At 44.6% G+C, this 17,499-nt stretch overlaps 1 protein-coding gene across 8 annotated transcripts in view; it reads left to right on the forward strand.

Annotated features, from left to right (window-relative positions):
• The window catches only part of LOC109866606 (syntaxin-binding protein 5), a 147,847-nt gene that overhangs the window by 70,458 nt on the left and 59,890 nt on the right, over nt 1-17,499 (forward strand). For all 8 annotated transcript variants that reach the window (XM_031800535.1, XM_031800537.1, XM_031800541.1 and 5 more), the window contains exons 3-4: nt 8,275-8,356; nt 8,747-8,847. In XM_031800535.1, the coding sequence (XP_031656395.1) occupies nt 8,275-8,356; nt 8,747-8,847 (183 nt within the window). The remainder of the gene's footprint in view (nt 1-8,274; nt 8,357-8,746; nt 8,848-17,499) is intronic.

Consider the following 17,499-nt stretch of genomic DNA (forward strand, 5'->3'; position numbering starts at 1 on the left):
CACACACACACACACACACACACACACACACTCCCTGTGGTGCAATGTGTACGAAACAAATAAACGGTCTAGAAGATCCATCATTCTTTCAATTGGTGAGGTCAGGTGAAGAGCCAACACAGCAATTTTATTACATCCACAGGGGCCAACCAAGGGCTGTCCCTGGGTTTTACTGACAGGGGCCAACCAAATGACAGGGGCCAACCAAGTGACAGGGGCCAACCCTCCTGGGCAGCAACACTAAGCGTGGGGACTATGAGAACCCATAAGAAACGTAACAGATCTGTTGACTTTGAGGGCAGAAATAGCTTTTTAAAGTTTCATCTGACTTGACAAGCGGAATTGACCCAGTTTTCTTTCCTTCCCTCTCTCCATTCCTCTCTGTCTTTCTCTCTCTCTCTCTCTCTCTCTCTCTCTCTCTCTCTCTCTCTACGCTCTCCCTCTTTTCTTCACCCTGGATAATCTGTCCATTATGTGAGTTGGAGTGGTGGTGACAGGGACATCATACTATGGAGAGTTAACACAGAGCAGCATGTGCATGGAGTTTAGTAGGGCTGGGAATTGCCAGGGACCTCATGATACGATATTATCACAATACTTACAGAGGTAGGATCTTCATTTGTTGCAAACTGGTCGTGTATTCAAGGTTTAAAAGGCTTATAAAGTTTGCTATTTCCACTTAAAAATGTTTGACTAAAAGAAAATTGTAATGAATTATAATCCATATAATTATTAACATTTCCTGTTGCTGCAGAATTATTTTCTTGCCGTAGCAAACAGGCTTAAATTGTAGATCCTACATTTGCCAAAGCTACTGTGTATGTATTGTGACTCGATAATGTGATTTGCAATTTTTACTGCAATTTGATTTTCCACAGATATTGCAGTGCATTCGGAAAGTATTCACACTCCTTGACTTTTTCCACATTACAGCCTTATTGTTACACTTGTTACATTACAGCCTTATTCTAAAATGGATGAAATTGCTTCCCCCCCCCATCTATCTACATACAACACCCCATAATGACTAAACAAAAAAAGTTTTTTTTACATTTTTGCAAATGTATAAAAAAACAACACATTATCACATTCACATAATTATTCAGACCCTTCACTCAGTACTTTGTTGAAGCACCTTTGGCAGCGATTAATGTGTCTAGTTTTCTTGGGTATGACGCTACAAGCTTGACACACATGTATTTGTGAAGTTTCTCCCATTCTTCTCTGCAGATCCTCTCAAGCTTTGTCAGGCTGGATGGGGAGCGTCGCAGCTATTTTCAGGTCTCTCTTCAGAGTCATCAGTTACAAGACCGAGCTCTGCGTTGGCCACTCAAGGACAATCCGAGACTTGTCCCAAAGCCACTTCTGTGTTGTCTTGGCTATGTGCTTAGGGTTGTTGTCCTGTTGGAAGGTAGACATCAAATCAAATCAAATTTACTGGTCACATACACCGAGCTCTGGTGCTCTAGTGTTTTAGGGAGTGCTTGACAGTGATGAGGGGTGGTCGTTTGACTGCGGATCCGTAGCGGATACAGGCAATGAGGCAGTGATCGCTGAGATCCTGGTTGAAGACAGCGGAGGTGTATTTGGAGGGCCAGTTGGTCAGGATGACGTCTATGAGGGTGCCCTTGTTTACAGATTTAGGGTTGTACCTGGTGGGTTCCTTGATGATTTGTGTGAGATTGAGTGCATCTAGCTTGGATTGTAGGACTGCCGGGGTGTTAATCATCTCTATGGTGAAGAATGGTGGTGGTATCATCATGCTGTGGGGATGTTTTTCAGGGCAGGTACTGGGGGACAAGTCAGTAACACGGTCATCACCGATAAATCCATGATTATCGAAAACTTCAACAAGCATTTCTCAACGGCTGGCCGTGCCTTCCTCCTGGCTACTCCAACCTCGGCCAACAGCTCCGCCCCCCCCCCCCCCCCCGCAGCTACTCGCCCAAGCCTCTCCAGGTTCTCCTTTACCCAAATCCAGATAGCAGATGTTCTGAAAGAGCTGCAAAACCTGGACCCGTACAAATCAGCTGGGCTTGACAATCTGGACCCTCTATTTCTGAAACTATCCGCCGCCATTGTCGCAACCCCTATTACCAGCCTGTTCAACCTCTCTTTCATATCGTCTGAGATCCCCAAGGATTGGAAAGCTGCCGCAGTCACCCCCCTCTTCAAAGGAGGAGACACCCTGGACCCAAACTGTTACAGACCTATATCCATCCTGCCCTGCCTATCTAAGGTCTTCGAAAGCCAAGTCAACAAACAGGTCACTGACCATCTCGAATCCCACCGTACCTTCTCCGCTGTGCAATCTGGTTCCCGAGCCGGTCACGGGTGCACCTCAGCCACGCTCAAGGTACTAAACGATATCATAACCGCCATCGATAAAAGACAGGACTGTGCAGCCGTCTTCATCGACCTTGCCAAGGCTTTTGACTCTGTCAATCACCATATTCTTATCGGCAGACTCAGTAGCCTCGGTTTTTCTGTTGACTGCCTTGCCTGGTTCGCCAACTACTTTGCAGACAGAGTTCAGTGTGTCAAATCGGAGGGCATGCTGTCCGGTCCTCTGGCAGTCTCTATGGGGGTGCCACAGGGTTCAATTCTTGACTCTTTTCTCTGTATATATCAATGATGTTGCTCTTGCTGCGGGCGATTCCCTGATCCACCTCTATGCAGACGACACCATTCTGTATACTTCCGGCCCGTCCTTGGACACTGCGCTATCTAACCTCCAAACGAGCTTCAATGCTATACAACACTCCTTCTGTGGCCTCCAACTTATCTTTAACGCTAATAAAACCAAATGCATGCTTTTCAACCGTTCGCTGCCTGCACCCGCACGCCCGACTAGCATCACCACCCTGGATGGTTCCGACCTAGAATATGTGGACATCTATAATTACCTAGGTGTCTGGCTAGACTGTAAACTCTCCTTCCAGACTCATATCAAACATCTCCAATCTAAAATAAAATCTAGAGTCGGCTTTCTATTCCGCAACAAAGCTTCCTTCACTCACGCTGCCAAACTTACCCTAGTAAAACTGACTATCCTACCGATCCTCGACTTCGGCGATGTCATCTACAAAATAGCTTCCAACACTCTACTCAGCAAACTGGATACAATTTATCACAGTGCCATCCGTTTTGTTACTAAAGCACCTTATACCACCCACCACTGCGAATTGTATGCTCTAGTCGGCTGGCCCTCACTACATATTCATCGCCAGACCCACTGGCTCCAGGTCATCTACAAGTCCATGCTAGGTAAAGCTCCGCCTTATCTCAGTTCACTGGTCACGATGGCAACACCCACCCATAGCACGCGCTCCAGCAGGCGTATCTCACTGATCATCCCTAAAGCCAACACCTCATTTGGCCGCCTTTCGTTCCAGTTCTCTGCTGCCTGTGACTGAAACGAATTGCAAAAATCGCTGAAGTTGGAGACTTTTATCTCTCTCACCAATTTCATAGTCTATCAGTAAATAGCTCACCCAATTTTACCTACCTCTTCCCCATACTGTTTATATGCATTTACTTTTCTGCTCTTTTGCACACCAATATCTCTACCTGTACATGACCATCTGATCATTTATCACTCCAGTGTTAATCTGCAAAATTGTAGTTATTCGCCTACCTCCTCATGCCTTTTGCACACAATGTATATAGACTCTCTCTTTTTTCTACTGTGTTATTGACTTGTTAATTGTTTACTCCATGTGTAACTCTGTGTTGTCTGTTCACACTGCTATGCTTTATCTTGGCCAGGTCGCAGTTGCAAATGAGAACTTGTTCTCAACTAGCCTACCTGGTTAAATAAAGGTGTTCTCAACTAGCCTACCTGGTTAAATAAAGGTGTTCTCAACTAGCCTACCTGGTTAAATAAAGGTGTTCTCAACTAGCCTACCTGGTTAAATAAAGGTGTTCTCAACTAGCCTACCTGGTTAAATAAAGGTGTTCTCAACTGGCCTACCTGGTTAAATAAAGGTGTTCTCAACTAGCCTACCTGGTTAAATAAAGGTGTTCTCAACTGGCCTACCTGGTTAAATAAAGGTGTTCTCAACTAGCCTACCTGGTTAAATAAAGGTGTTCTCAACTGGCCTACCTGGTTAAATAAAGGTGTTCTCAACTAGCCTACCTGGTTAAATAAAGGTGTTCTCAACTGGCCTACCTGGTTAAATAAAGGTGTTCTCAACTAGCCTACCTGGTTAAATAAAGGTGTTCTCAACTGGCCTACCTGGTTAAATAAAGGTGTTCTCAACTAGCCTACCTGGTTAAATAAAGGTGTTCTCAACTAGCCTACCTGGTTAAATAAAGGTGTTCTCAACTAGCCTACCTGGTTAAATAAAGGTGTTCTCAACTGGCCTACCTGGTTAAATAAAGGTTAAATAAAAACATAAAATAAAAAAATGTCAGGTTTCCTCCAGATGTGACGCTTGGCATTCAGACAAAAAGTGCAATCTTGGTTTCATTAGACCAGAGGATCTTCTTTCTCATGGTCTGAAAGTCCTTTGGGTGCCTTTTGGCAAACTCCAAGTTGGCTGTCGTGTGCTTTTTACTGAGGACCAGCTCCCGTCTGGCCACTCTATAATAAAGGCCTGATTGGTTGAGTGCTGCAGAGATGGTTGTCCTTTTAGAAGTTTCTCCAATCTCCACAGAGGAACTCTGGAGCTCTGTCAGAATGACAATCAGGTTGTTGGTCACCTTCCTGACCAAGGCCCTTCTCCCCCGATTGCTCACTTTGGCCGGGCGGCCAGCTCTAGGAAGGGTCTTGGCGCTTCCAAACTTGTTCAATATAAGAAGGATGGAGGCCACTGTGTTCTTGGGGACCTTCAATGCTGCAGACACAATCCTGTCTCTGAGCTCTATGGACAATTCCTTCGATCTCATGCTTGGTTTTTGCTCTGACATGCACTGTCAACTGTGGGCCCTTATATAGACAGGTGTGTGCCTTTCCAAATCATGTCCTATCAATTGAATTTACCACAGGTGGACAATCAAGTTGTAGAAACATCAAGTTGTAGATGCACCTGAGCTACATTTTGAATGTCATAGCAAAGGGTCTGAATACTTATGTAAATTATTTTCTAAAAAGCTGTTTTCACTTTGTGGTTATGGGTTATTGTGAGTAAAATAAGGCTGTAACGTAACAAAATGTGGATAAAGGGAAGGGGTCTGAAGGCTTCCAGTATGCACTGTATGTCTGCTGCAGAGAGAAAAGAGAGCACAACAAAATTAGTTGTGATTAGTCATGGAAATAAAAGTGCTGGAAACATGTTTACTCACAATTAAAAAATAAGATAGAGAACAAACTGCAGGATAAAAAATAACAGAGTTTTGGCGCAGGTACAGCCAACTGGCGATAGCTAATACCTCACAAAAATAGTTGGCGTCAAAGTATTGACAATAATATCTTCCAATATAATATGGCGATATGTTTTTATCTCTAACCATACAGAGAATACAATTTGAAGGTTTATATTTTAGATTCGATACTCCAGTACCATCTATATTTGGTTTTGTCCTTATATTTGAGACAGAGCACAACCCCCCAAAAGGTAAATGGTATCTTCCAAGGGCATATTCTTTCGATCTGAACATGTGCTTTTGGAGGACACCCTTCTCAGACGTGAAACATTCAGCATACTGTCTTACTGTTGTTGCTTTTTAAGACAAACAGTTCACTCTCAGAAACAGTGTTTAATGTCCACTATTTTCTGTCTTTGACCATGGTTTGATGTCACTGTACAGCCAACCGTTTTCATGAGGCAGTCTGTCTGTGTGCTTTTCGATAATATGCTTTCTTAGAGAGAGGCAACGAGAACAGTTTGAAAAGCACAACCTTACATTTTGCCCTTCTTTCAGGGCTGAAATATTTGGTTGCAAGCAACCTGGGGAATTTGTTTTCAATTAAATAACTTATAGTTCTCATCCTGGACTAAAGCATCCATCACATCTATAAGTCTTTGCTAGGTAAAGCCCTGCCTTATCTCAGCTCACTGGTCACCACAGCAACACCTCAAAAAAAGTAATTATACTGTTCTCTTCCTGGACTAAAGCATCCAGATCATTCTACTGTTCTCTTCCTGGACTAAAGCATCCAGATAATTCTACTGTTCTCATCCTGGACTAAAGCATCCAGATAATTCTACTGTTCTCATCCTGGACTAAAGCATCCAGATAATTCTACTGTTCTCTTCCTGGACTAAAGCATCCAGATCATTCTACTGTTCTCTTCCTGGACTAAAGCATCCAGATCATTCTACTGTTCTCATCCTGGACTAAAGCATCCAGATCATTCTACTGTTCTCATCCTGGACTAAAGCATCCAGATCATTCTACTGTTCTTATCCTGGACTAAAGCATCCAGATCATTCTACTGTTCTCTTCCTGGACTAAAGCATCCAGATCATTCTACTGTTCTTATCCTGGACTAAAGCATCCAGATCATTCTACTGTTCTCTTCCTGGACTAAAGCATCCAGATCATTCTACTGTTCTTATCCTGGACTAAAGCATCCAGATCATTCTACTGTTCTCTTCCTGGACTAAAGCATCCAGATCATTCTACTGTTCTCTTCCTGGACTAAAGCATCCAGATCATTCTACTGTTCTCTTCCTGGACTAAAGCATCCAGATCATTCTACTGTTCTCATCCTGGACTAAAGCATCCAGATCATTCTACTGTTCTTATCCTGGACTAAAGCATCCAGATCATTCTACTGTTCTCTTCCTGGACTAAAGCATCCAGATCATTCTACTGTTCTTATCCTGGACTAAAGCATCCAGATCATTCTACTGTTCTTATCCTGGACTAAAGCATCCAGATAATTCTACTGTTCTCTTCCTGGACTAAAGCATCCAGATCATTCTACTGTTCTTATCCTGGACTAAAGCATCCAGATCATTCTACTGTTCTCATCCTGGACTAAAGCATCCAGATCATTCTACTGTTCTCATCCTGGACTAAAGCATCCAGATCATTCTACTGTTCTCATCCTGGACTAAAGCATCCAGATCATTCTACTGTTCTTATCCTGTACTAAAGCATCCAGATCATTCTACTGATTCTACCCTGTCTCTGTCTCTCCCCCTTTTCTGTCCCTCTCACTCTCATTTTTTTGGGATGTGTGTGAGAGAGCAAGGAGGCTCTGTGTATGTGTATGTGTGATGTACAGTGTTTGTATTAGTGAACCGGATGAGTGATGTGTGTGTGTGTATGTGATGATGTGTGTAAGCGTGAGGTCATATGTTCTGTTCTGGTGCAGATAAGGGTGTGGTTTAGTGTTGCCCTTATCAGTTTATACAATTATATTCCTGCCCATCTTGCTATTTTAGCTGGAGATATTAGCTGGATGCTCTACTTGCTTGTTTTTCTCCTCTCTGGTTGTCATGTGTTACGCCTAACTCCTCTCTTCCACTCTGTCTGCACAGGAATAATTGGTAGGATAAATAAGCATAATCAGTGAGCTCACTCATACAGGCCTTCATCAGAGGAAGCTCTTTATTTTCAATCTTTCCCCTTCTCTCTCTCTCTATCTCTCTGCTCCCCCAGCTCATTTATTATACTGTATGTCTGGATATCTCTCTCCTCCTCCTCCTCCTCCTCCTCCTCCATCCATCCATCCATCGCTCCCTTTCTTGCACCCACACATGCATGCACTCTCTCCCACTTTCTTCTCCCCCATTCTTCATTTTCCCCTCTCTCTCCATCTCTGTCTCTGTCTCTCTCTAGGTCGGAAGGAGATGTCATTCTGTTGTGTTGTTTGTTTCTCTGCAGCTCCAGATGATCTTCCTTTGTCATTTATTTTAATATTTATTTTCTCCATGAACACATCATATCTCTCCAGAAACAACTTGCAAGGGTAGACATACTGTGGTGTATAGGAAATGCCTACTATATCTTCAAGGTAGATAGACAACCGTACTTTGGTGTTTACTGTGGATGAACAGTCGAATTGCTCTCATCTGTCCATTGCTCAGTCATGACAGAAAATCAGAGCAAGATGCAGGCTGTTCTGTTTCAAGCCCATCTAAGGACTGTTACCTATGGGAACCAAAGAATTTCCATGTTATTCACTGCAGGTTAGCGTTGGCTGGTAAGCAGGATGGCTGTCACCTTGACATGTCTTTGTTGACCTGTGTCTGTCCCTATCAAGTTAATAATGAAAGATAAAGAATATATTATTCTGTGAGTATTGTGTGGTTCTATCTCCTTTATTACCCCTCCCACCTTCTTTTCCATTGGTTGATTCCTTGACGGAGAGCCTATCAGGTTTGGTCGTCCAGGTGTGGAGTGCTACTGTCAACATGAGAGTGGAGCAGCCGTCATCTCGCTACAGTTTCTCATCAATGAGGTGAGTGATGTGGAGAGAAATACATACCACACCCACTACCAGACCTCCTCTACTGACACTGTCTCTCTCTCTCTCTCTCAACCTTCCAAAGTCCAAACCCTTCTCTATAGCCTTTCCTCTCCTCCGACTCCAAAACATCTCAAACACTCCTGTAGTGTGTGTGTGTGTGTGTGTGTGTGTGTGTGTGTGTGTGTGTGTGTGTGTGTGTGTGTGTGTGCCTGTCTTTGTGACACAGCAGCTGCATTACATGTTCTAGGAGCTCTCTCACTTTCTGCTTGAAATTCAGCCTCTCTCACTAGGGGATTGAGAACACCATTGCAGGCTTGTTTGTGCATTCTGTGCCACTGATTTGTTTGTGTGTAAATGCTGTCTTCTTCATCCCTGTCACAGGGGGCGCTGGTGAGTGCTCTGGCAGACGACAGCGTGCACCTCTGGAACCTGAGGCAGAGGAGGCCCGCCATCCTCCACTCGCTCAAGTTCAACAGAGAGAGGTAAGAAACGTAGAACCTTGTAGGTTTCTCTTCATCGCCCTGCATTTGCTCTCTCTCTTTCTCCTTCTCTCTTCATCTCTCTCTCACTCCCTGGCTCTCTTTCTCTTTCTCTCTTCATCTCTCTCTCACTCCCTGGCTCTCTTTCTCCTTCTCTCTTCATCTCTCGCTCACTCCCTGGCTCTCTTTCTCCTTCTCTCTTCATGTCTCTCTCACTCCCTGGCTCTCTTTCTCTTTCTCTCTTCATCTCTCTCTCACTCCCTGGCTCTCTTTCTCCTTCTCTCTTCATCTCTCTCTCACTCCCTGGCTCTCTTTCTCTTTCTCTCGCTCTCTCTCTGATTAGGTCTTTCTCAATGTCTGCTTTTACTGCAGCATACTGCAGATGACAACAGCAGACAGTTCAGTAGCTGCGTGCCCCTGCCTATTCACTGGCAGTGGTTCTTCTGTATATAAACTGAAGAAGTATCATATGGCACATGTGTGTAGAGGTGTCTGTCAGTCTTGTCCAGCCCCAGGGTTAAGGTGACACCTTTACACCTGATGTCCCTCTTTCATCCTCCCTCCATCCTTCTCCCCCTGTCCTTCTTTCCAACCCAACAACTACACACACACACACACACACACACACACACACACACACACACACACACACACACACACACACACACACACACACACACACACACACACACACACAGAATCTTATAATAATTATGCAATTCATACAATTATTTGAAAACATTTCAGATCAGTTGTTTTTGCTATTACTATATTTTGACCCAGTACGTTTGAAGTCAAATAGCAAGTTACTGTTGTGGAGAATCACCTCACCTCAAGTGGGAGGGATCAACTGTCTCCTCCAATTACAGACACAGGGCCTACCCATCAGAGCAAATCAGGGTGTTCATTTCATGATCCATCAGTCTAATATGGGAAGGGGTTAACCGTCAGAGCCAATCAGCTGTGCCACTGCTGATGCGACGGACAGGTGGCCGGCAGTGTCTTTACGGTCTGAATGTGTTCCTGCCGAGTGTTTGACATTTAGCAAGCGAGGCTCTCGAATAGTGACGTGTATTCATGGATGCCAAGAGAAGCCAGGCTTCAACCAAAAATGGCCCAGAAAAAAAAACATAAAATCATTTATTTTGTCTCTCTGTGTTTCATAACTGTCCTTCTATTCACAAGAGGCTGAATGTATCACACAGGATAAATCATCCGAGCGAGCAGAACTGCACCCCTCTGTCTCTGTACATGTAGCCCATCTATCTGATGCTTTCTGGTCAAAAAGAGTATGATATTGTTGAAGCCCATACCATTGAATGCAAGGGTAGCCAACAAGCATTGGCAGAATTCATGGTTCCTTCTATTAAGGCAAGTCGTCCAGGTCCTGAGGCAGCAAAGCATCCCAAAACCATCACACTACCACTACCATGCTTGACCGTTGGTATAAGGGTCTTACCGTGGAATTCAGTGTTTGGTTTTTCCCAGACATAACGGGACCCATGTGGTCCAAAAAGTTATACTTTTGACCCATCTGTCCATAGAACATTCTTCCAAGAGTCTTGATGATCATGCAGGTTCCAGGTGTTTTTTGGCAAACTTGGGTTAACTGCTTGAAAACCCATAAATGTCGCTGAGTTAAAGTAGTTCTGCATGGACAAGTTGGCCAAAATTCCTCCACTGCGATGTGAGAGACTGATCAACAACTACAGGAGGTGTTTGGTTGGAGTCATTGCAGCTAAAGGTGGCACAACCAGTTATTGAGTGTAATGGGGCAATTACTTTTTCACACAGGGGCATTGGGTGTTGCATAACTTTGATCATTAAATAAATAAATAAAGTATCAATTTGTAATTTTTGGGGGCAAACTCAGGTTCCCTTTATCTAAAATTTGGTTTTGGTTGAAGAGCTGATAACATTCAAATCAAATCAAATTGTATTTGTCACATGTGCCGCATACGAAAGGTTTAGACCTTACAGTGAAATGCTTACTTACGAGCCCCTAACCAACAATGCAGTTAAAAAATACAGATAAGATTAAGAAATAAAAGTAACAAGTAATTAAAGAGCAGCAGTAAAATAACAATAGCGAGACTATATACAGGGGGGTACTGATACAGAGTCAATGTGCCGGTTAGTTGAGGTAGTATGTAGGTAGAGTTATTAAAGTGACAATGCATAGATGACAACAAAAAGTAGCAGTGGTGTAAAGAGGGGGTGAGGGGGGCACTGCAAATAGTCTGGGTAGCCATTTGACTAGATGTTCAGGAGTCTTATGACTTGGGGGTAGAAGTTGTTTAGAAGCCTCTTGGACCTAGACTTGGCGCTCCAGTACCGCTTGCCGTGCGGTAGCAGAGAGAACAGTCTATGACTAGGGTGGCTGGAGTCTTTGACAATTTTTAGGGCCTTCCTCTGACACCGCCTGGTATGGAGGTCCTGGATGGCAGGAAACTTGGCCCCAGTGATTTACTGGGCCGTTCGCACTACCCTCTGTATTGCCTTGCAGTAGGAGGCCTAGCAGTTGCCATACCAGGCATTGATGCAACCAGTCAGAATACTCTCGATGGTGCAGCTTGAAGAACGTTTTGAGGATTTGAGGACCCGTGCCAAATCTTTTCAGTCTCCTGAGGGGAATAGGTTTTGGCGTGCCCTCTTCACGACTGTCTTGGTGTGCTTGGACCATGTTAGTTTGTTGGTGATGTGGTCATCAAGGAATATGTAGCTCTCAACCTGCTCCACTGCAGCCCCGTCGATGAGAACCGCACGGCCAGGTCTCTGATGATGTCGGTGATTAGGCCTACCACTGTTGTGTCATCGGCAAATTGAATGATGGTGTTGGAGTCATGCCTGGACGTGCAGTCATGAGTGAACATGGAGTACAGGAGGGGACTGAGCACGCACCCCTGAGGGGCCCCTGTGTTGAGGATCAGCAAGGCAGATGTGTTGTTACCACCTAGGGGCGGCCCGTCGGTATGCAAATTGGAGTGGGTCTAGGGTTTCTGGGATGATGGTGTTGATGTGAGACATGACCAGCCTTTCAAAGCACTTCATGGCAACAGACATTAGTGCCACGGGTCGGTAGTTATTTAGGCAGGTTACCTTAGTGTTCTTGGGCACAGGGACTATGGTGGTCTGCTTAAAACATGTTGGTATTACAGACGCGGACAGGGAGAGGTTGAAAATGTCAGTGAAGACACTTGCCAGTTGGTCAGCACATGCTTGCAGTACACGTCCTGGTAATCTGTCTGTCCCTGCGACCTTGTGAATGTTGACCTGTTCAAAGGTCTTACTCACATTGGCTGCGGAGAGCGTGATCACACAGTCTTCCGGAGCAGCTGGTTCTCTCATGCATGTTTCAGTGTTATTTGCCTCGAAGCAAGTATAGTTGTTTAGCTCGTCTGGTAGGCTCGTGTCACTGGGCAGCTCTCTGCTGTGCTTCCCTTTGTAGTCTGTAGTGATTGGCAAGCCCTGCCACATCCGACGAGCATCAGAGCAGGTGTAGCATGATTCGATCTTATATTGACGCTTTGCCTGTTTGATGGTTCATCGGAGGGCATCGTGGGAATTCTTATAAGCTTCCAGGTTAGAGTCTCGCTCCTTGAAAATGGCAGCTCTAGCCTTTAGCTCAGTACGGATGCTGCAGCAATCCATGGCTTCTGGTTGGGGTATGTATGTACGGTCACTGTGGGGATGACATCATCAATGCACTTATTGATGAAGCCAATGACTGATGTGGTGTACTCCTCAATGCCATCATAGGAATCCCAGAACATATTCTAGTCTGTGTTAGCAAAACAGACCTGTATCTTAGCAAATGCTTCCTCTGACCACTTTTGTATTCATCTAGTCACTGGTGCTTCCTGCTTTAATTTGTGCTTGTAAGCAGGAATCAGGAGGATAGAATTATGGAGGGCGAGGGAGAGCTTCGTATGTGTCTCAATGAGTGGAGTATAGGTGGTCCAGAATTCTGTTTCCTCTGGTTGCACATTTAACATGCTGATTGAAATTTGGTAAGACTGATTTAAGTTTCCCTGCATTAAAGTCCCCGGCTACTAGGAGCACCACCTCTGGGTGAACGCTTTCTTGTTTGCTTATGGTGGAATACAGCTCAATTCAATTCTGTCTTTGTGCCAGCCTCTGACCGTGGTGATATGTAAACAGCTACAAAGAATACAGATGAAAACTCTCTCGGTGGGTAGTGTGGTCTTCAGCTTATCATGAGATACTCTACCTCAGGCGAGCAATAGCTCAAGACTTCCTTAGATATTGTGCACCAGCTGTTGTTTACAAAAAATACATAGACCGCCACCCCTTGTCTTACCAGACGCCTCTGTTCTATCCTGCCGGTACATCGTATAACCAGCCAGCTGTATGTTGATATTGTCGTCGTTCAGCCACGACTCCGTGAAGCATAAGATTTTACATTCCTTGTCAAGATTATGGAAAATCAGAAAGGGGGCAAAGAGGTTTTCACGTCACTGTATATCACCGTGGCAAAGCATATGAACTAACGAGTTATAGAGCAGACAACGCAATTATCACAACACATAGGTTGTAATATGGATTTTTTCCCCTGGTTTGTTTTCCCCAGTGATTTTAGCCACGCACCGCTACTGCTCTCGAATGCAGCCTGCCTGCCTCCCTGAGCAACAAGAGTGAACTCAACAGACAATATCACACAGAGCTGAGGAGAGGATGGGGTGAGGATGAGGACGGGAAGGAGGGAGACTCAAAATATCTTCCTTTCCACACATACAACCTCTCACGTAGTTTACCATTCATTTCCATGTACCCTCCGTCCTTCTCTGAGTTTCCTCTAACAGTGTTTTCTGTTAAATACAGCTCACTTCAGCCTCAGTGTGTAAGGCAAGTGAAGACAAGGTGGCCATTTTTCCTGTCAACAAACTGATAGAGATCTCACTAGAACTGTCACAACATTCTAGAACACTTGAGAACAGAACAGGCTGTGAGACCGAACCAAAGCCTTATTTACCCCAATACTCCCTCTGTCACCAAAACTTGGAAATACCCGTTTGATATGGTTTGATATTCTGCGGCTGAAATGCTCACGCACGTGTTGGGATGTTGTTGAAACAGCCACAGCCGACGAGTCCACTTATCAAACCTCTAAGTGACACTGAAGAGGTTACTTTATGTTGCTGATCGCTGTATTGTTGGGGTTAAACAAATTAGTAAAGTGTCAGTAGAAGCCTGCTTGGCTGAACGTCAGTCACGGTTAATAACGCTCCGGCTAGTAGCAAAGTTTCTGGTTGGCACAGATCTAAGATCAGCTTAGCCTCACCCAATGTTAAGCTATAATTAACTGCTCTTCAGTATTAGAGAAACTCTCAAACGCTCCCCCTTCATATCCTTCGTCATTTCCTTCATCATCTCCTTTGTTATCTCCATAATCTCCTTGTCTCCTCTTCTTCACCACAGCTGATCAGAAAGGAGCTGATGTGTTGCAGAAAGCCCTCCCAGCCATCACCTTGACTGATCCAGTCCCACTAGATCATTGGAGATGAGGAGAGACAAAGTCCTGTTGGAGTGGCGTTGTGGCTGAGTCAGTGGGTTGGTGAGAGGGGCTGGAGAAAAGAAGAGGAGGAGAGGAGAATGGAGTATGAAAGCTGAGGAGTAGGGAGGAGAGGAGAGCAGAGGAGAGGAGAGGAAAAGAAGGGAGAGGGTAGGGGAAGAAAGGAGAAAGAGGAGAGGATAGGAAAGAAGAGGAGAGGGGATGAGAGGAGATTATTTAAAATAAATCAGACAAGAGTAAAGGAGAAGAAAGTAGAGAAGCGAAGAAATCTTACCTAGTCATTGTGGCGGTGGGGGACTGCAAATGCAGGCTTTTAAAGCATTTTTTTTTACTCCATCGTCATCACAGGCTGAGTAAGATGATGTCATACAAGTACATTCTCTCCACAAACATAACACCAACCACAGGACATACTGGAGGCACAAATATCCACTGGCTATGTAGTTCCCTAGAATCCAATGGACTGGGTTAGTATACGGTAGAGAGTGGAGAACCACATTTGCTTGGTCTGGGTTCAGTGTAGGCTGGGCCGGTTAGTTCAAAGCTGACCTGAGAGCATAACCAATTAGAGGGCAGCCCACACAGCCCACATCTAAAAGCAAGGGGACAGAGGACTTAATTGACCAGATACTTTTTAATAATGCAGCCCACACACCACACACACACACACACACTCACACACACACACACACACACACTCACCACACACACACACACACACACACACACACACTCACACACACACACACACACACACCCACACACACACGTACACGCACTCGCACTCGCACTCACACTCACACTCACACACACAGACACACACACATGCACTCTCCGACCACTCAAACACTTCACTTCCCAAGTGGCTATCACGTTGCCTCTCATTTAATTTCTATTTTCTTCGTTTTTTTCATCCCTTCTTTCCTGGGAAGAGATGAAGTGAGGGACATTGGCCTGAGTTATGTAAAAGAAGGAGGAGAGATATTTTTAGGATGTGCATTCCCCAGTTCCAAACAGATTCTCCTATATTTTTTTATCATAGGAAATGACATCATACAGTACATAACCATTGGCAACCTCAGAATGTGTCAGATCAGATCATGTTTCATCGTTTTTAAATAGTTGATCAAAAAAATCTATCATCTTGGCACTGTAGATTATCATTGCTTAGGAAATGTGTTCGGCCTGCAGCCTCAATTCTTGGGATGTGTCGTGACCACTTAAAGTTGGGATCATCCTAGAGAAGCGTCTTCTCCTTTTCACACTGTTCTGAGCTATAATTCGAATCAGAGTTTGATTCTTTTTTACATTGTGTTGTTTTTATTTGGTCATATTGCTTTCACATTACCAAATGTGAAAATAACAAAAACTCCTAAACAAAACCACTCGTCCATGCAAGTCATTTGTTTATTAGACAAAAATGCTCATGTTAAATCATCTATGATTATCATGAAGCATCACTTGTGTGTTCCAATCTTCATATGACTTTCGCTTTGGTCTTCCAACAACATGCGTGAGGAAACCGCACAATATCCGCTCTGTCATGTGAATAGGCTATGTTCAGTAGCCTGTATCCCAGTATAGCCCCAGTCTCCCCTAATCTGCATCGGATGAGCTCATAAATGCAATGCTGCTACTCAAATAATGTTTCAGAGATATTAAGTTATGATGCTGTGTGTAGCAGTTCATCAAATGTTCGCAGTCAAACAACCAATACTACTGTGCGACTCTGGTTCTTTTCCTGTGTTTGGTCCGGACAGCATTCTCTCCTGCAGCGAACTGCATTATGGAACTGAACTGAAAAAAAAACGTTCAGTTTTGCGTGAATGCTGCCATCAATCCCCGTTTTCTGGTTGGAGAAGGTTTTAATAGTCGCCGTGGGTACAACATCACCGATGCACTTGCTAATAAACTCCCTCACTGAATCAGCGTATACATCAATGTTGATGTTCGACGCTATCCGGAACATATCCCAGTCCACGTGATCGAAGCAATCTTGAAGCGTGGAATCAGATTGGTCGGACCAGCGTTGAACAGACCTGAGCACTTATGCGTTACACCAGAATATGCCAGGGGGCAGTACCGACTCTGATAACGTATCCCAAGTGGGCCATGTTTCCATGAAACAGAGAACGTTACAATCTCTGATGTCTGTCTGGAAGGCAACCCTTGCTCGGATTTCGTCTACCTTGTTGTCAAGAGACTGGACATTGGCGAGTAGTATACTCGGGAGCGGTGGGCGATGTGCCTGTCTACGGAGCCTGACCAGAAGACCGCTCTGTCTGCCCTTTCTGCGGTGCCGTTGTTTTGGGTCGCTTGCTGGGTTCCGATCCATTGTCCTGGGTGGTGGACCAAACAGAGGATCCGCTTCGGGAAAGTCGTATTCCAGGTCATAATGTTGGTAAGTTGACGTTGCTCTTATATCCAATAGTTCCTCCTGGGTGTATGTAATAAGACTTAGGATTTCCTGGGGTAACAATAGCCGTCATGATCACCTATGTATGTGTGATCTGTTGTGTGTCCTGGAGTGTGTGTTTAAGCATGTGTATGTGTATGCATGAATGAGTGATTGGGTTGTGTTATGTAAGTATATTGGTGTCCGCGAGTGTTCACCTGCTTTGTGATTTTGTTCGTGTGTGTTCAGGGGCAGATTGGCCATCTGGCATTTCGATCAAAAGGGAAAAATGGGTTGGTGTTTTAGAAATGCCAGGTTCACAGTCCGCCCTTGTGTGTATGTGTGTGTGTGCGAGTGTGTGTGTGATGCATGTCGAGCAGCCTCTCCTCAAATCCATGAATATATTAATTATACTGCAGAATAGTGGAGTGGAGACAGGAACCAGCTCTACCCAGGTGTGTGTGTGTTTGTGTATAGTCTGACAGTATGCACTACTTCTCACTACTGCCCTGCAGCCAGAAAGACACGGAGATACAGAGAGGGAGAGTGAGAGAGAGAGAAAAACACCTAGAGAAAGAGGGGGAGGAGGGGGATTGGATTTGGGGAGCAAGTGAAAAAATATAATCTAAAAGATGGACACGGGAAGAGAGAGAGTAAGGGAGAGGGGAAGATTGGATGGGAGGAAAATGAGAGGGAGAGCTGTGTGTACAGCTGTGTGCATGTGTGA

The sequence above is a fragment of the Oncorhynchus kisutch genome, linkage group LG21, assembly GCF_002021735.2.
Source record: "Oncorhynchus kisutch isolate 150728-3 linkage group LG21, Okis_V2, whole genome shotgun sequence".
NCBI classification, from domain to species: domain Eukaryota; kingdom Metazoa; phylum Chordata; class Actinopteri; order Salmoniformes; family Salmonidae; genus Oncorhynchus; species Oncorhynchus kisutch.